Here is a 23,254-nt window from a genome sequence, read left to right as displayed (position 1 = left end):
GACCAGCCTTTCAGAAACCTGCTCCGACTGCTGTTTGTGTACTAAAACAATATGCTTTTAAAAGTTATATGGAGTGACATTTGATGCAGCTGTTTGGCTGGGTCGAGCATAGCCCATGAGCTCTTTTTGGCTTCAGTTTCTGAAGAAAAGCCAGAATGCTTTTCAGGGATTATGGGAGCACTCAGTTTGTCCATCCCACGCACCTGGAATTAAAGTAAAAATCTGAAGAAAAAATGGGATCTGCAAAAAGGAAATCCATTCCAGAGCAATGTGTATGACAGCCTGTAGTTGTTCATGGATATCCTGTAAGCTCTTAGTCCAGGCAAAAAAAAATCCATTAAAATCTACTGTTCTCAGAAGCAACTGCTCCTAAACCAATTCAAATCTCTATTAGTTTGACCACGCTAATTTGTGAAGCCCAGACACCAAGCAGGTGTAAGATAAAGAAATAAACAGGCAATTAGATAGTTTGATTAACAAATAACTAAACACATCTAGATGGTAAAAAGTTCGACTTTTGAAATCATATGACCTGAAGTCCCCCAGTCTCTCTCATGAGCAGCACACAATCATTAGATTCAGAACCAGGCCAGCATATGTTAAAGCAGCCAACGTTCACCGAAGCTTTATTTTTCTTGGCTTTCTAACAAGGCCTCTGTGTCAAGGCTTACGACAGCTTTAGGGCAGACCCTACATTAAGATAGATAGACTTATATTTCCAGTTCCTTCATAGAACTAAAGAAGCATCAGCTTTCATTTGTCATACTCCTCAGAAAAGGGCTTAGTGAAGGGAATATGGTGTCAATTAGGAGCCAAAAGAAAACAGGCCATAATTTAAAGAAAAAATATAATAATAAAAATGCTGCCTACATAAAAGATCAGAAAACATTGTGAAAACAAAAGGGTTATGGGCAGTATTTGGCCAAAAAGCATGTAAGGAAGCACATTTGGAAAACTCACCAGAATTTAAAACCCATATGGGATACATAACTTGCATGTTCAACATACTAAGATTTGGGATGCAATAATACAAACTTTGCACATACTACACTGCTGCAAAAGTTTTGAATCGGTAAGATTTTTTATGTTTTTAAAAGAAGTATCTTCTGCTCACCAAGGCTACATTTATTTGGTAAAAAAAAATATAAAAAATAACTGTTTTCTATTTTAAGATATTTTAAAATGCAATTTATTCCTGTGATCAAAGCTGAATTTTCAGCATCATTACTCCAGTCTTCAGTGTCACATGATCCTTCAGAAATCATTCTAATATGCGGATTTAATGCTCAAAAAACATTAATTATTAATTTCAATGTTGAAAACAGTTGTGTATTTTTTTTTCCAGGATTCTTTTATGAATAGAAAGAACAGCATTTATTTGAAATATAATCTTTTGTAACATTATAAATGTCTTTACTGTAACTTTTGATCAATATAATTCATCCTTGAGTATTGATTTATTTTATGAAGCACTGAGCACATCTACATCTGAGTCAGACAGCTGCATCACCGGGCTCTCAACCCAAGCGGAAGAAGCCGCGGGGAGGGCTTCCGCACGGGGAGTGAAGGGATCTGAGCTATCAGATGAGGACCGAGAAAGTGCCGAAGCAGTCTCGATCACCTCTGCTAACTCTCTGCAAACCCCACGATCTGAGTGGACGCGGGACCTAAACCGCAGGGAGCGCAAGCCTGGCCGGCTTTATCAAATACAGCCAGGCGGGAGATAGAGCTGACTCTGATAGATTGAGCATCACAGTGGCCGCAAGCAGCCCCCTCAAGGGCTGCCTGAGCGTGCTGCGCTCCCAAGCAGCACACACACATATCATGTGATAAAACGAGGGCAGGGATGCACACACTTTTTAAACAGCTCGCTTGTCGTTTCATAATATATATTTCACAAACACCACCAAATAGACGATTCACACAACAGAGAGTGCTTGCTGAAGAGCAACAGTTAGGGTGACCAGACGTCCCGAAAAATTCGGGACAGTCCCGAAATCTAAGCTGTTGTCCCGAATCCCGAATCCGGCCCTAATTGTCCCGAAAATTATACTAAAGCAAATTCTTATATTGTCTGATAAAACATTAAAAACTGTCCGTGGAGGTTGAGTCGTCCTGCAGCCAGCCCCCGCCGGCTGCTTATTGGCTGCACCATCTTTTTCTTTTTCTTTTTTTGAAGTTCAACAAAGATACCGTAGGCGCGAATTAAAATGCATTGATAAGCGAGCGCGAGTTGCCGCAGCCGCGAGGACAGTGAATGTGCAGGCAGCCAGTAAAGGAGTGATTGATCGGTCGCGGCACTGTGTGCAAAAAAAAAATTTCGGCCTAATGTCTGATGTTGGGTTTCACAAAGCAAATCATCTACACAATTATTTAGTTTTCTTATTTAATGACCGACAATTTCGTCATAATAATAATTTTGGCATAAGGCTTATTAGCGTTAGACTTATAGCCTGAAATGTCTGATTTACGCAGTTACAACAGTCTTTTTTTTTTTTTTGGTCACAATGAAATTTGAGTTCATGATTTTAATATTGTTTTTTTGTGGCAGACTAAAATTCAGAAAATTCATCTTATTATAGGCTATGTAGTCTAATAGTAGGACTACCCCAAGCAACACTCTCTCAAACCCCCCCGGATTTCAGCCAATCTCATCTGGTCACCCTAGCAAAAGTTGTGTTGTGTGCTGGCGTCCCTTTGTAGCTTTCGTGTATGCCGTCACGTTACGTCATCACGCAGCGCCAATAGGATTGGATTAGTTTCATTCACGCTTCAGACGCATTACGCTAAGGGGCGTTCCCCATAGTGTTGTCATCGACACAGTGCGAGTTCCCTCGAAAGGGATATATATATATATATATATATATATATATATATATATATATATATATGAGGGGCCGTACAAGCCAAAATCCATTCTTCGACTCTCACACACATACATTCTTCTTTCACATACATACATTTCTACTCTCTCACACACATACATTCCTACTCTCACACACATACATTCTCCTTTCACATACATACATTTCTACTCTCTCACACACGTACATTCTCCTTTCACATACATACATTTCTACTGTCACACACATACATTCTCCTTTCACATACATACTTTTCTACTGTCACACACATACATTCGTACTCTCACACACATACATTCTCCTTTCACATACATACATTTCTACTCTGATACACAAACATTCTCCTTTCATATATATACATTTTACTCTTATGCAAATGTATTCAAAGTATGCATCTATTATTATAAATAATACATGTATGTAAGAAGAAAATGTATGTATGTCTGAAAAAAATGTGTGTATGTAAGAGAATAATGTATGTATGTGAGAGAGAAAGTATAGTGGAAACGGAAGGCGTATAGTGGAAACGGAAGGCGTATAGTGGAAACGGAAGGTGTATAATGGAAACGGAAGGCAGGTCTGGTCAAGCGAGCCGCGGTTTGAAAATACCGGAAAATACACGGTCAGCCGCCAAAAAATGGGTGTGCGCTTATTAAGCCGCCTTTCCACTGCACATGACAAACGATAGCCCTTTGACCGGAAGTCATTCATTTCCAATGAAGAGTCGTACGGGAGCTGCGTGGAGTTCCGATCATATAGCCTACGTTCAGCGAACGTCTATTATGATTACGGTAAATTCAGGAACTGCAGCAAGATAACTTTTTTTTCATCCGATTACGTTAGCTACTCAGGCGGATGTCCGCGGCCGCGCTGTCGGATGTCGTGCGGGAGATCGCGACTTGACAGTGTTTAAAAGAGATCCATTTTCAGTGCACTCAATGTTTTTGTAAAGAGAGTTTACAGTTATAAAGTTAAATCTGATTACTGAAATGTTAATGTCAGTATTGTTTTATTTGGTGGAATACACGGTTTCATTTTCTGTGACCATACAGTTCAGATAAATGTGTAATGTGAGTTTACTGAAAGAGCGTTTCACTTTTTGACAAGTAGTCACACTGCCAGCTATTTCAACGCTGTGAAACGAAAACGAATTTATTGTTGTCTTTGTTGAATTTGCAGATTGTACAGTGTGTGACAGAAATAAAAATTATATGTGCCACCAGAAAAACAGCCTCTTCTGTGTGTGCAACAGGACATAACTGTTCTTAGACCTGATTCTTTGTCTGGATTCATAAGCAGTCTGCACTACATTTAGACATCCATATAATGACTCCAGTGTATACTGCTGCTCTATTTCTTGAATCCTCAACAAATCTTGAGACTGACAGAAATCCACATAGGGTTTGAATGTGATCACAAAGATCTCAATGCAGCCTATCATGCACAAAAAAATCTGTTTCTCTTTGCATTTGGTCAGTACATTGGTCAGCACATTATTAAAAAAAATGTCTGATTTCATGTTCATTGCTACCTACTCCAAAAAGTAAAAACTGTAACTGAAAAGAAAACAGGATTACTTTGAATAGCATTAGCATCATTGTAAAGTTGTGATGAAGAGCTGAGCAAGTATTGCATATGTATTTCCGGGTCTGAGAGTGTATATGTACAGTGCTATGCATAAGTTTAGACACCCATACTAAAGTTGACTAAAAAGAGGAATAAAAAAATCATCTTTTGGAAATTGAACTTAATGCCTTAATTAAAAAAATTAGGAAAAATCCAACCTTTAAGGACACCAATTTTTTTTGTGAATGAATAATGTATCGTAAATAAATAAATGTTCTTCCTTAAAATACAGGGTGCATAAGTTTGGACACCCCTATGTTAAATTCCCATAGAGGCAGGCAGGTTTTTATTTTTAAGTATTTAAAAAAAAAATTTTTTTAGGATACTATGCATCCTGCACATCATCACATAGCCTTCACCATACCTAGAGATTAGCATGGTTTTATTTCAGTTAGCCTAATAGCTGGTTTGATTTGCATTGAGAAATGATCTTATGGAAAGTACTCCATGCCAATCTCTAGGTATGGTGAAGGCTATGTGATGATGTGGGGCTATTTTAATTCCAAAGGCCAAGGGAACTTTATCAGGATGCATAGTATCCTAAAAAAATAATTAAAAAAAATTAAAAATAAAAACCTGCCTGCCTCTATGGGAATTTAACATAGGGGTGTCCAAACTTATGCACCCTGTATTTTAAGGAAGAACATTTATTTATTTACGATACATTATTCATTCACAAAGAAAATTGGTGTCCTTAAAGGTTGGATTTTTCCTAATTTTTTAAATTAAGGCATTAAGTTCAATTTCCAAAAGATGATTTTTTATTCCTCTTTTTAGTCAACTTTAGCATGGGTGTCTAAACTTATGCATAGCACTGTATATATATATATATATATATATATATATATATATGAAAGGAGAATGTATGTGTGTGTGAGAGTAGAAATGTATGTATGTGAAAGGAGAATGTATGTGGGTGTGCATATAGAAATGAATGTATGTGAAAGGAGTATGTATGTGTGTGACAGTATAAATGTATGTACTTGAAAGGAGAATGTATGTGTGTGTGCATATAGAAATGTATGTATGTGAAAGGAGAATGTATGTGTGTGTGCGTGTAGAAATGAATGTATGTGAAAGGAGTATGTATGTGTGCGAGAGTATAAATGTATGTATGTGAAAGGAGTATGTATGTGTGTGAGAGTAGAAATATATGTATGTGAAAGGAGAATGTATGTGTGTGCGTATAGAAATGTATGTATGTGAAAGGAGTATGTATGTGTGTGACAGTAGAAATGTATGTATGTGAAAGGAGAATGTATGTGTGTGAGAGTCGAAGAATGGATTTTGGCTTGTACGGCCCCTCATATATATATATATATATATATATATATATATATATATATATATATATATATATATATATATATATAATAACTAGAAAAAAAAGTTTTTCGAGACAAACTTTAAGTTGGCTTGAGAAAGTTTAGATCAGAAAGTTTGAAAAAAGTTTAAAGTTAGAAGGTTAAAGTAGTTTAAAGTTTGAAATAGTTTGAAGTTTGTTTAAAGTTTAAAGTAGTTTAAAGTTTAAAGTAGTTTGAAGTTTAAAGTAGTTTGAAGATTAAAGTAGTTTAAAGTTTAAATTAGTTTAAAGTAGTTTGAAGATTAAAGTAGTTTGAAGTTTAAAGTAGTTTAAAGTAGTTTGAAGATTAAAGTAGTTTGAAGTTTAAAGTAGTTTAAAGTTTGAAGTAGTTTGAATTTTAAAGTAGTATAAAGTTTAAATAAGTTTAAAGTAGTTTAAAGTAGTTTAAAGTTTGAAATAGTTTAAAGTTTAAAGTAGTTTTTAAGTATTATCTATTCACTTGCCAGCTCCACTGACTGGATATCCAGAGCACAGCCCTGGGGCGTCTCTTCCCCCTACAGCTCGAGCAGCCATGGTCGCCTTCTGCTCATCTCTTCATCTCTTGCAAGCTCCCTATTTATATGCTTGGGTGCTTTGTGTGACCTCATCACACTGTGTCGGCCAGTGGTATTGGTGTAAAGATACAGAAACCTAAGTTGTGTCCGAAACCGCTCCCTATCCACTATATAGTGCACTATATCAGGAGTCGGCCATTTTGTAGTGGTGTCCGGATTTTGAGTAAACGACATCATTCCCTACATTCGTTTACTACTTTATACTGATCGTCTCTGAATTCGAGTGTACATTCGATGTACACTTGCTGAAGCACTATTTCCCACAATCCAATGCGGAGAGGACTGAGTGCGCGTGAAAGTGCGGGAGCGAGCGAGTTTAAACTTTACAGCATTACAGCTTTCTTATTTCTGCTTTAATATTTATTTCGTGCTAGTTTTAGGGATTTTTCTATCTTTTTTATCAACCATTACTCAAATAAATCATATTACAATATAGGTACAATATTATATAGATTAATTTTATATTAATTTAATTAAAATATATTAAGGCATTAACTCAATTTAATGTGTTTTACTAACAGCCAGGTGTTTTAATAATTTGTGGCATTATTGTTAACTCATTAAACTGTAAGGAAGAGATGATAATTTAGTGGATGATTTAAAAATATTCATGAATCATCTGTAGGTTGCGTATTCATTTCGAATGTAATCATAACGGTCACCTGAGGGTCCTCAACGAAGTCATTATGTTTGTTATTTTTATTAATATTATTTTATAAAGTAAGTAACATGTAAGATAAAAGTAGTTTTATCACTACGTGTGACAAAGCCATTTATGCGACAGCTCCAGCTCTTCGACGCACAGTGTAAACGTCAGCGTCCGAATAGACCCCTTTTCAGTTGGTAAACATGGTGACGTTTTTTTGTGGGCAGAGCTTAAGTGGTGGCAGAACGATCCCTCTGGCCGCTTCACTAACGTTAGTTTGCAAGTTTTGTTAGCTTTTTTTCTAATAATGACTGGAGAAAATCCAATTTTATCTTAATGTGCAAGGTCACTCACTGTCCAGGACCGCGATTGTTATTTGCAAAAGTTAATTTTAACGGACATCCCAGATTGGCTGACCCGTACACGCTCAGTCAATGGATGGACGATCTGACAGGATTAACGTTAGCGATACCTCCGGTTGAGTGGCCTGACTTCTACATCTACCTGATAGAGAAACTGAGTGTAAAGAGAAACTGAGGGCATATAAATCTTTAGATGCCTATAACTGTACTAAATGGTCAAGTACAAGACTTGTGTGGTAGCCTACGATCCACAGTTCTGCCGAGACAGCGCCAAGACAAGACAGAAGACGACAATGTAAAGAGTGACATTACGGTGCAATTTTAATGATGTGAATATTTTCTAGAAATAAAAATTCCAGATACAGCATATTCATTTCTTAACTATGTATTTGATTACCCTTTCTTACCAGGTTCTTCAAAAAGTCTAGTCACAATCAATCAAAACAATGTATAGATCATAGATGATTCACAAATAATCACAATCATTTAGAAAACATTATTCGATAAAATTTCAAATTGGAGCCTGTACTCTGTCGATTCTTGCACCCAACAACACAACAAGATGACATTTAATAACAATAATTAAAGGATGTTTAATGTTATTAAAGGGATTAAAGTGTATGCAAATTATACTACATGTAAACATGATTTAAAGTACGTTTACATGGCATACCTTTTTATAAGAGTTTTATAAGGTCTGACAAACAAAAACACTTAAAATAATGTACTATAGTATTGCTTTTGTGCATGCACATACTGTTCATATACTGTACATACAAACAACCTTGAACTCCCTTGTGCATTTAAAGTGACTTTTCACAGTGTTATTGTAGGGGCGGTGGTACTGAAACTAATTCTATGCTACTTTTTCTCTGAATCTCTGTCCCAAAGCTGTGGCTATTCAAAGCCCTTAAAAACCAGTGTTTCTGAAAGGTAAGACTGAGTTCTCTTACGAGAGGTTCTCTCGTATTACGTAGTTAGCTTACGCTACGGGAAAGCCTTTCTTTCTCGAGATACTGAAGCCAAAAATTATCCTTAATTTTTATAATCTTGTCAACGCAGTGCGGCAGCCTGCAGACCTAGGGCAAGCTAACTAGCGTGCCCATTGGCTGCCCTGCGGCAACTGCAGCAGCCTACCGCTGAGCCCTTGGCGTGACGTCACGACCAATGAGCGCGCTTGGCGCGCTTAATGCGTCACAGCCCGCGAAAAGGGGTGTGGCTTAGCGTATATAAACAGGGCTCGGAGGCTGCTTCTCTGATTTCTGTCTTTTCAGCGAAGCTCTTCGCATCGCTGCTCTCTGAGGAAGCCGCCGTCGAAACAAGCGACCAGCACGCCGAGGATCTCAGCCTGAGGACGCCGGCCGCCTTCGCCGCCTTCAGCTTTCCCTGCCTGCTTCGCTATCCGGCGATCATATCCTTTACTGCTCTGTTTTGTATGTGTTTGTGTGTTCGCCCCGCGACACACTTTTGCATCTAAAAGAGCGCGAGGCGTTGTTGCAAATGCCTCGCTCATCCTGTGGCTCGTGCAGAGCCCCGCTCAGCGATGGAGACCGCCACGTGGTTTGCGCTCTCTGCCTGGGCTTCGACCACGCAGCCCGCGCCCTCTCCTCGGGCGGCTGCGAACAGTGTGAGGACTTGCCGATGTCGACCCTGCGGGCTCGACTCGCCATGTTTGACGATCCTCCACCTTCCCCGGCTGCCTCTTCAGGGCCGCGTAAGAAGAAACGCCGCTCTCAAAGGCCTCCAGAGCCGGTGGTTATAGCTGAGCGCTCGCCGGAGCCCCTCCCGCGAGCCTCGCTTTCTCCTTCTCCCCCGCCCTTCACCGACGCGCAGCGGCCGGCTACTGCCCGCACTGCCGTCGCCTCAGGGGATGAAGCAGATGACGCCGCTGACAGCTGCTCTCTGCTTGCTTCGGACAGCGAGGAGTGGTCGGGCTCTCACCGCTCCGCCTCCTCGACTCCTGAGTCTGGCAGGTCCCGCTCCAGTGTCGACGCGGAGCTTATCCGCCTCCTCACCAAAGCGGTCGACCGACTGGGGTTGGACTGGTCCCCACCCAAGGAGCCCGCGCCTAACCGACTCGACGGGTGTTTTCTGCCTAGCCGCCGCCAAGCGCCAGCCTCTAGGTCAGCACCCTTCCTGCCTGAGCTCCACCAGGAGCTGTCGAAGTCGTGGAACGCGCCCTTCTCCGCTAGACTCCGCTCGTCTGTCTCCTCGGCTCTCTCCCAGGTGGACGGGGCCGCCGAGAAAGGCTATACCGGCATCCCTTCCGTTGAGGAAGCGGTGGCAACGCACCTTTGCCCGCCGTCTGCTAGATGGCGCTCAAAGTCTGCCCTGCCGTCTAAAGCCTGCAGGACCACATCAGCTCTCGCCGGCCGCGCATTCGCCGCCTCCGGCCAAGCTGCTTCTGCCCTGCACTCGATGGCTGTTCTTCAGATCCTGCAAGCCGACCTCCTCCGCGAATTGGACGAGAAGGGCTCGGATCATACAGCCTTAACAGATCTGCGCAGCGCGACGGACCTTTCGCTCCGTGCTACTAAGACCGCTGCACAAGCCATCGGCAGATCTATGGCCGCGCTCACCGTCATCGACAGACACTTATGGTTGACGCTGGCGGATATGAGTGAGTCAGAACGCGCTGTCTTCCTCAACGCCCCGCTCTCGCCCACCGGCCTCTTCGGCCCTGCGGTCAGCGGGATTGTGGACCGCTTCTCTGAAGTGCAGAAGGCGTCGCAGGCTATGAATCTCTTCCTGCCTCGCCGCTCGAGCCCAGCCGCAGGCCGCTCTCAAGCTCAGCCTCCTGCGCGCAGCTCCACACAGCGCTCGTCTCGGCCACCAACCACTTCGCAGCGACGCCAGGGCGGCCGCCCTAGGTCGCGCTCGACCAGCCGTCACAGACCGCCGCCCCCCCGGGGTCCGCGTCCCAAGATAACGCTGAAGTCTGAGCCCGCGAAGTCCTCCTAGCACCCGCAGGGAGGAAGAGATGGCTGAGTCCCGCTGCGGCCGGACCGCCATCAAAACGCCCAGCTCTGTCAGTCCCCTCAGTGCAGGCTACTGCAGCAGCTTACACCGCAGCCAACGAGCCAGTAATACCACTCGCTCGCCTGCACACAAACGCCGTTTTTACGGCGGCCCAAATAAATCTCAGAAAGAGTGTAAATTCGGGCTTTCCGGCTCCGGCCGAAGGTGTTGTAAGTGTAGAAAATGTGCCCACTCCCACGTGCTCACTGCTTCACACAAACACGATCCCCATGGTAACGTGTTCAGAGCGCTCTCTCATAAAGCGGTCACACGCCGCTCGAGTAATAAGTGTAGTAAATGTGCCCACAACTCTGTGCTCACATCTACCTGTAACTCGCTCTGCCACTTGGTTACCCCGGGCAACAGCGGCTCAAGCCGAGGGTGTTATAAGTGTAGAAAATGTGCCCACTCCCATGTGCTCACTGCTTCACACAAACAGGGTCCCCATGGTAACGCGTACAGAGCGCTCTCTCATAAAGCGGTCGCAAGCCGCTCGAGTATTAAATGTAGGAAATGTGCCCACAACCTTGTGCTCACACCTACCCGCTGCTCGCTCTGCCAGCCAGTTACCTTGGGTCACGGATCCTCTAAAGCTCCCAAACACTGGCCGTGTCATAAGTGTAAACCCTGCGCCCGCTCACGAGCACGCGCACTCACTTGTAGACATGATAATCCCCACGCCTCTCTCGCGCCTGGGTTGTTTGACAGCAAATCACGCTCCATCCGATGGGACCGAGCTACTGAACGCTGTACAGTCGGCCAATACTGTTTACCAGCCCCCGTGTTCGAGCACCAGCGGCGCGCGCGCCGCGCCTTTCTCTCTGATACAGGCTCCCCATCCCGCGCAGCGCGGCGATCTGAGCCCAGAGACCATTCGACCCCTAGCTATGCATGCGGAAGCATGGGAAGCGATTCAGGGCGCGTCAGAATGGGTGCTGAAAACTATAAAACACGGCTATTCGCTTCAATTCGCTCGTCGCCCTCCGCGCTATACAGCACAGACGGAGACGAGAGTGAGTTCAGAAGCGGCGCACTTGCTTCAAGCAGAAATAGCGAAGCTGCTGCGCAAAGGGGCTATAGAACAGGTTCATCCTTCTTTGAGCGAGTCGGGCTTTTACAGCCGCTACTTCCTCGTGCCCAAGAAGGACGGAGCGTTCAGACCTATTTTAGATCTGAGACATCTGAACAAAGCCCTCATGAGACGGCCGTTCAAGATGATCACAACCAGAAAAATCCTCGCGCAGATTCGCCCAGGAGACTGGTTTATCTCTCTCGATCTAAAAGACGCATACTTTCAGATCCAGATAACTCCCCGTCACAGGCCATTCTTGAGATTCGCCTTCGAGGGTCGAGTATATCAGTACACAGTCCTGCCGTTCGGCCTGTCTTTGGCACCCCGTACATTTACGAAATGCATGGACACGGCCCTCGCTCCCCTGAGGAAACAGGGAATGCGAATACTGAATTATCTGGACGATTGGCTTATTCTAGCGCAGTCAGAGACGGAACTTGTGTCTCACAGAACAGCGCTTCTCAGCCATCTGGAGGAGCTGGGTCTCTCGGTCAACTGGACCAAGAGCTCGCTATCACCCCGTCAGTCAATTTCCTTTCTTGGAATAGAACTGGACTCGGTGGCTATGACGGCCAGACTGTCGGAGCAGCGCGCGCGCCGCATCCGCCTTCTCGCCGCATCCCTCCAAATAGGCAGCCGGGTTCCGCTGAGGACATTCCAGCGTATCCTGGGGCATATGGCCTCAGCTGCAGCAGTGCTCCAGCTGGGTTTACTGCGCATGCGCCCGCTCCAACGCTGGCTGAAAATGCGCGTGCCCCACCAAGCCTGGGCGGCCGGCGGCTTGCGAGTCAGAGTGAATCAGGGATGCATTTCAGCCCTGCAGCCCTGGCTGGCAGCCGAATGGTATCACACAGGAGTGACTATGGGAGTGATTTCACACCGGAAAGTTGTCTCGACAGACGCTTCCAACCTAGGTTGGGGAGCGCTCTTCGAAGGCAGACCGGTCTATGGCCGCTGGTCAGACCAGGAGAATCTCCTACACATAAACTGTCTAGAGATGCTCGCGGTCGAGAAAGCGCTCAAACACTTCCTCCCATTCCTCCACGGTCACCATGTTCTAGTCCGTACGGACAATACATCGGTAGTGGCCTACGTGAATCACCAGGGCGGTGTCAGATCAAAGATGCTCTGCACCCTGGCGGAACGCCTCCTCGTGTGGGCTCAGCACTCTCTGCGCTCGCTGAGAGCCGCGCATGTGCCTGGCCACCTGAACGAGGGCCCCGACAGACTGTCCAGGGACAACGTTCCCCCTGGGGAGTGGTCTCTACACCCCCAAACAGTCCAGTCACTGTGGCGACGGTTCGGCAGAGCGAAAGTCGACCTTTTTGCGTCAAAAGACAACGCTCACTGCCCAGAGTTCTTCTCGAAGAACGAGGACGCGCTGGCCCAGATCTGGCCCAGCGGCCCGTTGTACGCTTTTCCCCCGGTCTCTCTGCTGCCTCAGGTCATCGAGAGAATCAGGGAAGCGCGCCACTCAGTGCTCCTCATAGCCCCATGCTGGGAGAACCAAGCTTGGTTCCCGGATCTAATACAGCTGGCAGACTCAGCCCCCTGGCCGATACCGGTGAGGAGAGACCTCCTCTCTCAAGCACGCGGATCGATATGGCATCCCCATCCAGAGCGCTGGTCTCTGCATGCGTGGAGCCTCAACGATTACACGCTAATCTGCCAGACGGGGTCATGAACACGATCATACAATCTAGAGCCCCCTCTACGAGGCGGCTCTACATGTCGAAATGGTCAGTGTTTAACACATGGTGCACTGCTAAGGGGCTCGATCCACAGACATGTGGGGTATCGCGAGTACTGTGTTTCCTTCAAGAGCTACTGGACGCGGGCAGGTCCCCCTCCACGCTCAAAGTCTATGTTGCGGCCATTTCAGCGCTCTCGGTTTCTGAGCATGGCCGCGCATTAGGAAGGAACGAGCTCGTCATCCGCTTCCTTAGGGGAGCCAGGAGGATGAACCCCCCGCGACCCCCCTCGGTTCCTATGTGGGATCTCTCTCTGGTCTTGGAGGCCCTGAGAGCGCATCCCTTCGAACCCTTGGAAACTGTGGATATGAAATACCTCACGCTCAAAACCGTTTTTCTGATAGCACTGTCGTCAGTCAAACGAGTGGGAGACCTTCACGCGTTATCTGTTAACGCCGCGTGCCTCGAGTTCGGACCTAATGACTCCAAAGTCATTCTCAGACCGAGGCATGGGTACGTTCCAAAAATTTTGGGCACTCCCTTCAGAGCACAGGTCATTTCCCTCTCAGCCCTGCCGACGCACGGCAGCGAGGCCGATAGTAATCTCCTCTGCCCGGTCAGGGCGTTGAGAAACTACATTTCACGGTCCGCCGCTTTCAGGCGCTCGGATCAGCTCTTTGTTTCGTTTGGTGGGCGCACCAAGGGTCTCGCCGCCTCGAAACACAGCCTGTCCAGATGGATAGTGGACGCTATTGCTGCTGCTTATGCGTCTAAAGACCTGCAGTGCCCATTGGGCGTTCGAGCTCATTCCACTAGAGGCATGGCCTCGTCGTGGGCATGGTCCAGCGGGATTCCCATTCATGACATTTGTGCAGCGGCAGGCTGGGCCTCCCCCTCCACGTTTGTTAGGTTTTACAACCTGGATGTTCCCGCCTTGCAGGCGAAAGTCTTATCAGTCTAAGTCTCGCGTATGCCAGCCCACTATCTGTGCGCGGGCTACGTTGTGTGATTTAGCTCTACTGGTTGAGCTGCACTATACAGGGAATTGGCAGTTAGGACCGGCCGTGCCGCTCCTAACCCCCTAGTGTGTGCTTATGTACGGCGCTAGCCCTCTTCGGGCTGCCCGGCTCTCCGCTATCACGTTCCCCGGGCTCTCCCTGGGACTCATTCAGTGGATGCTGGGCGCGCACGGCGTTGACAAGGGCGTTCCCGTAGCGTAAGCTAACTACGCAATACGAGAGAACCTCTCGTAAGAGAACGTTTCGGTTACTCACGTAACCTCTGTTCTCTCTAGAAGAGGGAACGAGTATTGCGTAGCCCGCCGTGCTCGCGCCACGAGCTCATTTCGCTTCATGCGAAAGATTTTTCAGATTTAAACATGTCAATAAATGCTTGTTCGTTCTGCTCTCACGGAACAGATAGATATGCTTGTACCGTCAGATGAAATCCTGCAGGTGTCGGCGCTTTCTCCGTCCATGCTACAGTATAAATGCACATACTTGAATGAGCATGGATTTTCTAGCGCATTTACTTGAACTTCATAGGTAATATATCTATATATATATAATGGTTTAACCCATTTGAGAGGTGGCCAAAATCAGAATTTAAAATGGACTGAATAAGCTCTCTACGAACTTGACGAGCGATGCCGCGCTGACGGACCACAGACTATAAAAAAAGAGTGACTGACATGTATGCACATAAATCACTGTCACACACATTCTCTCAGAGTAATATTAGGTTACTGCATAATACATTTTCAACTAGCAGAATAGTACAGAATCACGATACACAGTCTCACTTGTAGCCATGTCTTTTAACTATTATAATATTTCGAAGGGCAAAAATAGGAACTTTTAATTGGCTTTACATCATCAATTGTCACTTTAGCGTGAGGCCCTGTGCAGTCGCAGACTTGGTACTGTCAGTAGCATAACGTATAGCATTACCTCCCCAGCCTGAGCTAACTCGATCACGTCGAGCTAGGTGTATAGCCAGGCTCCTCAGCTCCACTCACGCCCCGCCTCTTTACCCATTTTCTGTTATCCGGGAGTGACGCAAGGCCAAGATGGCGACGGCCGGCTCTGCCCACTTTAGGCTTCAAAAATGCTCTTCAGAAACCTACGGGTGACGTCACGGACGCTACGTCCATATTTTTTTACAGTCTATGGTCTGTGTACATGTGTGAGGTAATGAGTCATTCAGGATATCCCATACGCCACTTTAATGGAACAAGACCACTACTTGTGGGTCCGGTTTGGAGGTCACTGAACGCAGAATGTTCACTTTAAAGGCTGTAGAAATTACACAACCATGTGATTAAACTGCGGGATGAGTGATTGTGCAGTTACTTTCAAAGTGATTCAAAATGTGTCCACAGATGCTGCCTGTGAACACACACCATATACAGTATGCATCATTGTAAATAGGTCATTGACTGAAAAATACATGCAAATTCACTTACTGTGTGTTCTTACACACCGCTGTGAAAAAATAAGTGTGCTTAACTGTATTGAATGTGCACTTATAGTGTACTTCAAATCTTAAAAGTATGTTTCTTAAAAATTTTATTTGCAGATTATATTATATTAATTAAATAAAAGTGCACTAAAGTGTCCTTAACCCTCTATGGTACGCAATATGATATCAGTGAGGAAAAAATTGTTTGTTATGTTTTTCCTGCTTAAAAATGGACACTATAACAATATCAATAAACATTATCATAATTTTTTTAATTTATTTATTAATTAAAAGTTTGTTGCCTCAAGGCAACATTGTACCACAATGGACAAATTTAAACATTTGACATTTTCATGAAGAAAAAATGTATATATTTATTGAAAACATTAATTTCTTTAACTAAACACTTGAACAAACATATTTATCAAGTTTTTAATGAATTACACATTTCATATTTAATAAAAAGTAACATTTATTATCCGACTGTTGCCCTCAGGCAACATTGTACCATCGTGGAACGCAATAACTACAAACCATCATATCATCAAGTTATCATATCAAAACATTACAATCTGTGTTGTTTCAAGGTTAAAACATTAACAATCACCATAACCTTATCCTAATATGAACCTCATCCTAACTCTGCTATCTCTCCGGTAGAGGAGCCAGGCCTCAACAACAGCAAGATCAAACATGTGGAAGACCTCCCTGGCCGACCTAATGACCAGTCTGGGGTCAGAGGGGGCCTGACCCCCCCCCCCCCCCCAGGGGCCTGACAGGAGCCCCCCGATTATCCGAGACCCCCAGAAGTAGCGCCACCTTCATCCTCAGTTTGGCGCCACTCGCCCCTGTCCCACTAACCCACTATTTGTCCGATTGCCCACTATAGTGGCCAAATGTCCCGTCGACCCCCGCTGACCAATCACAAGCCACGCCCCCGTCTCTCGGACCCACTATTTGTCCGATTACCCACAATAGTGGCCAAATATCCCCTCGACCCCTGCTGACCACTTACAAGCCACGCCCCATCCCACGAACCAACTATTTGTCCGATTACCCACTATAGTGGCCAAATGTCCCGTTGACCCCCCTGACCGGTCCCAAGCCACGCCCCCGTCCCACGAACCAACTATTTGTCCGATTGCCCACTATAGTGGCCAAATGTCATGTTGACCCCCCTGACCGCTCCCAAGCCACGTCCCCGTCCCATGAACCCACTATTTGTCCGATTGCCACTATAGTAGCCAAATGTCCCGTTGACCCCCCTGACCAGTCCCAAGCCACGCCCCCGTCCCACGAACCAACTATTTGTCCAATTGCCCACTATAGTGGCCAAATGTCCCGTTGAACCCCCGACCGGTCCCAAGCCATGCCCCCGTCCCACGAACCCGCTATTTGTCCGATTACACACTATAGTGGCCAAATAACCAGTCGGCCCCCGCTGACCACTCACAAGCCACGCCCTCGTCCCACGAACCCACTATTTGTCCGATTTCCCACTATAGTGGCCAAATGTCCCGTCGAACCATGCTGAGTTTTCAGTTTGCAAAAATGCAAATACATTTAGATAATTCAACTTCTTTCCTTACAAATAAAATATACTTTCAAGTATTCAAACCTAGTATGCCTGGTATGGCCTTATGTGATTCCATTATGGTACAATGTTGCCTCGAGGCAACATGCAGTTTTATGTAATTTCCTATGAAATATTTGATGATATGTAATGTAAAGTTTTTGAAAATACTTCTTTACTTACCAATGAAGGTGACTCAGATTTTTTGTAACTGATTATCTGGACAGAAATTAGTGAAAAAGGCCCTTTTCAGTGGAGAAAATATGGAGCCATGTGACATGTGCACGTGTGCTGAAAGAGGGATCAAAATGGACCCCTGTGGGTCATGTGACCACTCTTTTGCATTTTCAACGGTTAGTATTTGAGTTCCCCTCCCCTTAGAGAGCATTGAACAATTAAATTTTATTAAGTTTTTATTATAAAAAGCTAAAATAGACTATGTTGCCTGGAGGCAACACCGTACCATAGAGGGTTAAAGAGAGTTCACATTCATTGTTTCTTAACAGTTAAGTAGACTTTTAAAAAGTACACTTTGTAATAATGTTAAATTTACTTTAAAGCACATTTTAAATCATTGTTATTATAATCGCGTACACTGATTTTATGACATGTAAAGTACTTTATTATAACTGTAACTGTCGTGTGTTATTCAATATTCAATTTAAATTTAAATATCAATGTTAGTATACTGTATTTTAAATGTACTGAACAGCAACTTTATCATTACAAATTTATCATCGCGATTAAATATATGATATACAAGTTTCAGTAGAAATTACATTAAAGTATCATTTAGTTTACCAAAAATAATCGTCAATACATTTCAAAGACAATAAAAGTAATTTGTATTAAAGCTCTACTTAAGTGGGTCAAAAAGCACTCTAAAGTTATGCATTTAATATAATTTTAATCTTTAATTCATTTTCATTTAATTGCAATTAAGAATTTAATTGAATTAATTTCATTTAATTGCTATTTTAATTGCAATCTAAGTATATTACTTAAGTACTCTACACTTTATCTCAATAGTCCACTTTAGACATTCTACTAACTATAAGTAACTTTACAATTACATGTCAACTAGCTCTCAATAATTTGCAACTATATGTCAACCAACTCTCATTAGAGTATTAGTATATAGGTTAGGTTTCAAGTAATCAGAATAAGTTTGCATGCTTACTCTGTTACTTGTAGTTCAAATGTCTATTGGGGGACCAACACAATAAAGTGTTAGCAGTTTACTAATACTCTAATGACTTGTAGTTGACATACAGTTGCAAAGTTAATTTTAGTTCTGTTCTTTTCTTAGTTGTAAACTCTCAGAGAGTTTAACATGAGAATGGACATGACAATGTTAATGTATTTGGTCTTGGTGGAATAGATCTATGCTCTTGCTGCTACTGTTGTTACTGCTCCTGATGATTAGTTCTGCTGTTGCTGCTGCAGAGCAAGTATGGAGACTTGCTACTGCCAATACATACATAGACATGGTGCTGCTGCACAAATAGCATGCATGATACTACCTTACATTATCTCCATCTACCATTTTATAGGGTGTTCCAGTTTTTTTTTTTTTTGGGGGGGGGGCATCATGGCTTAAAGCTAGTGAACTATGTGTGTACCTGGTCACCTGACTAGATACCTTAAATTTATTGGCTTGACTTAAGTGTATCTGGGTTAGCGAAGTCCAGATTTATTTAACTAGTGTCTTAGCAATGTGTACCTGGGTGCCAACGTTTAGATTTATTTAACTAATGACCTAAACTAGCTATGTGTGCCTGAGCCAATATGGCTGAGCAAATGTGCATTGTGTTGTTAACAAAGATATCACATTGAATCTGATTAGAGATTAAGAAGAAAAAAAACACGTTTGAGTTAAGGACATATCAGCCTGCGTATTTCAAGAGTTTCATGACAGAACTATGTATTTAGTTAAATGTCTAAAGTGGACTATTGAAATAAAGTGTTACCTATATATGTATATGTATATATATATATATATGTGTGTGTGTGTGTGTGTGTGGCAAGCAGTGCAGGGGAAACGGTGCAAGGCCAGTGGTGCGAGCACTACTGCACTGCTAGAGTCCCACGGAGGAGCTCTGGAAGGATAAAAGGAGGAGTGACGATAGTGAAGGATGGGGTAGAGGACCAGGCCTGTGATATTTATGTTGTGTTTTATTATATTTATATGCAGCAGTCGTCTGTGAGGGGCTGGCGCTTTACTTTCGTTTTGTTATTTTGTTCGTTTATTTTGTGATTAAAGTTTTACGTTGAATGTTCGCCGGTTCCCGCCTCCTTCTTCCCTGAACTTGAACCTTTGTTACATTGGTGCTGAACCCAGGAGGAAGGAGGAACACGCTAAAAAAGAGCCCTCGCCATTGTGGGAAATCCGCGATGCCATCGAGCAGAGCTGAGCATAGACCACCGCAATGAATGAGGCGCTGCCGGGTGACCGAAGCTGGAGGAGCCATCCCTGTACACCAGGGGGTGGAGGAGTCAGAGGGCAGTCCACCAACACCAACAGTATCCAGCAACACTGGCAGGCATCACAGAGGAGTTCACCCAGCTGGAGGAGGAGAGGATGGCAATGCGTTTTGGGAACTGGACACAGATTATTTTTTGCTCTCTCCCCTCTCTCGCCTCTATCCTTCCTCATACTTTCGTCACCTTTTCTCTCACCTCATCTGTCTTTACCCCCAGATGTTGCGGCTGCTGAGATGGATTAGAGTGCAGTCTCATTGGTGCCCCCTGGCCTGTGAAGGGCAATGGGTGTATGTGTTAAGCAGGGCAGGGGCAAGAGCCGTGGGAACGGGAGCGAGCACTCTTGCCATCTAAAGTCCCTGGTAGGAGCTCCGGAATGATAAGAGGAGGAGTGACAGTGAAGGATGAGAGAGGACTAGGTCTGGATTTTATGTTGTTGTTTTATGCTTATATACAGCAGTCATCCATGGGGGGCTGCTGCTTTACTTTGGTTTTGTTCTTTGTTTATTTTTGGATTAAATATTTATGTGGAACGTACTCTGCCGGTTCCCACCTCCTTCTTCCCTTATCAACAAACCTTGTTACAATATATGTAAGACTTTATATCGATAGTCCACTTTAGGCACATATAGAAATTTGTTAAAATTGCATTAGCACAACAAGCTTTCTCTGCTATATTCCACAGCAACAGCAGAGTGTTATCTACATGTAACACATGATCAGTGTTTCTCTCTGTGTGCTTGTTATCTTAACTATGCTTAAGTGTTGACAAGTAACATAATCTTGTGTCTGAGAGGAGACTCAAGGGTTAAAAAGTTATAGGATTCTGCGACATATCACTTCCAAAACAATCCGGTTTGTTAATTGCCAAGGCAACATGGGCAAACCAATGGATACGCAGAACCAGGAAGTAGCTCTGCCCACAACTTCCTCGATAAAGCTGAACTTACAGTTCGGAAATCTGTTCCCATCCCTGATAACAGACACACACACACTCTACCACAACACAAACAGCTTTACACACATACTGTATGAGCACCTTTTAACACAAACACACTTTCACAGACTCCATCCATTTCCTTGTCATCATTTTCACCACAAACTAAAGTTATATTTGAATCTACAGTATATATAATTTCCGGGTGCAGAAAAGCTCCAACGCCCCTCTGTGGTCACCTGTTAAACTGCATAGCAGACCAAATTCAATATAATTCTACAATGTTAGTCTTTCGATGTTGAAACACATACACTGTCAGTTGTCACTGGGACAGTACCCTTCAAAAGGGTTCTAATATGTACCATTTAGGTACTAATATGTACACTTTTGGTACCAATATGTACCTTTGAGGGACTAATATGCACTCTTTAGATACAAAGGTGTACCTTTTGAAAAGGTACCGCCACAGTGACAGCTTTCGTACCTTTTATTCTGAGAGTGTAGAAACAAATATTTGTAATTCTCAGTTTTAGATGACATTCTGATCAACAATACAAAGACAGAGCATAATGGTGTGCAAAAAGAATGGATAAAAAAATACAAAACAATATACTGTATCAGGGTGTGTTCAAGGCGTGTGGGCATTGCCCACTAACAGCTGATGTTACAGTAGCTCCAAAGATTTGAGGCATGCCACACAGCAAACCTCTCCCTGCACAGCTGCTCTGCGGTGTGATACTGACACAATCCTTATGGGAGATTCTGCTGAGTAAGGTAACCCTTCTCACTGTGTCACTCTCACACACATACTCTAGTAACTTAGTGAAATGTACTAGGGAGTTGTCCACATTCAACAAAAGTATACTTCTAAATTGTTCTCACATTGAACAATTATGCCAATCACTTCATCAATGAACTGTGTTTAATGACAGTATTGAAAAAATAATAAATACTTAAAATGCAGAGTGAAAGAAGTAGAATGAGAAAACTCAAAAAGCAGAAACTAAAATCAGGTTCCACTTCCTTATTGATGAACTCACACCCATGGTCATGTGTCTTCCTTATAAAATGAAAAGCACAATCAAGATAGACCAAACATAATGATTTGTGCACTTAGATATATAGATAAGTAGATAGATAAATAGGCAAATAGATAGACAGTGTATTTGGACCAACTACTGTACTTCTAAACTGAGTGAATCAAACTGAGAAGAAACTGAGAGTAGTGAGTGTCACAAAAACAACACTTTCTATACATCTCTCTAAAGACAAAATAAAAGTAAAGGGTGAATTTCAAAACGATTTACTAAGATTCTGAAAGAGCGAGAAAGATTTACTTACCAGCAATTCTGTCTCGCTCCATAGCTGGATTATGGCTCCTCACAGCCACATGTGGTTTCTAGCGTTTCTCCTCCTCTCCCTTTATTTGCAGACTTCCCCTTTTGGTTTTTCCGAGAGTTTAGTCATTCTCCCCCTCCTCTCTCTCTCTCTCTCTCTCTCTCTCTCTCTCTCTCTCTCTCTCTCTCTCTCTCTCTCTCTCTCTCTCTCTCTCTCTCTCTCTCTCTGCCTGTCCACTCACTTTGTTCTTTCTTCATTTCTTTCTTTCTTTCTTTCTTTCTTTCTTTCTTTCTTTCTTTCTTTCTTTCTTTCTTTCTTTCTTTGTTTCTTTCTTTCCCCGATACAGATCTTAAAATAGTTTCATTGACAAGTGCTTCCAATGGAACTGCACTGACATGTGCTGATCATATGCTTTCATTCGATCTTCTTTTGTCTTTCTTTTGACCTCCTTTGACACTGAAGCTTTATTGTGTCTCTGAGATGGGGATAAGCCATATGACTGTATAAACAGCCTCATGCTCTCACCATGAAAGCAAACAAGAGAAGTCTGATTTTGATACAGCTGAAGCAACATGAATTTACTAATTCATTACATTATTGAAATGACGCAAGTATCTGTACACTATTTTTGTTAGCATTAAGGCTTTTTAAAAGTTATTGGCCATCACATACTGCATTTAGGTGTGTTGGCAGATTAGCCTGTCCAGATTGCCTGTTTGTAATTGAGTCATTAATCTGGTCTTGTCTTTTTAAGAACAGCATTAAATAAAAATGACTGATTTATCATTTTCAATAAGTTTTTAAGGCTTTCAGTGACAATGAACACAGTGAAATCCTTGCAGTGAAAGCAGTGGCATTCAGCAGCTGCCCATAATATAGATATATAGATATTTTATTTTTTATTTCTTTTGTCGAGCTTTTACTCAAAACAAAATCATGATGACCTATGACCTAAACCTCACACATCTAAGCATTCTGATTAGTGTATGTGCAAGATATTAGGATACAAGACCTCCTCTCCATTTCCAAAGGATAAAAATGGCCTCATATCCCTCTACCAAACTGATGATTATTCCTTCTGGGTCACTGATGACGCAGATGAAATAAGCCTATAATAATCTGGTTCTAGAAATAATTGGCTTTTTTAGGAAATACAGTATTTCTTTTGCTCGAACATGCTGTTGATATAAATCTCCTGACAGGGTAAAAGACACGCCTGCAATCTAAATATCAGTGGTTATACTGCTAATGGTTTATTTTTAAAAAATA

General features: G+C 43.4%; 1 protein-coding gene across 1 annotated transcript in view; it reads right to left on the bottom strand.

Moving 5' to 3' along the window:
* Positions 1 to 22,193, bottom strand: part of septin9b (septin 9b) — a 107,229-nt gene extending 85,036 nt beyond the window's left edge. Inside the window, exon 1 of the mRNA XM_081380650.1 lies at positions 21,989 to 22,193. Coding sequence (XP_081236776.1) covers positions 21,989 to 22,010 — 22 coding nt within the window. The 5' untranslated portion in view covers positions 22,011 to 22,193. The remainder of the gene's footprint in view (positions 1 to 21,988) is intronic.
* Positions 22,194 to 23,254: the final 1,061 nt, after the last annotated feature.

This window comes from Scardinius erythrophthalmus (genome assembly GCF_964197995.2).
Source record: "Scardinius erythrophthalmus genome assembly, chromosome: 12".
Lineage (NCBI taxonomy): Eukaryota > Metazoa > Chordata > Actinopteri > Cypriniformes > Leuciscidae > Scardinius > Scardinius erythrophthalmus.
The sequence above is the reverse complement of the archived record's forward strand: the minus strand, read 5'-3'. Positions and strand labels throughout refer to the sequence as shown.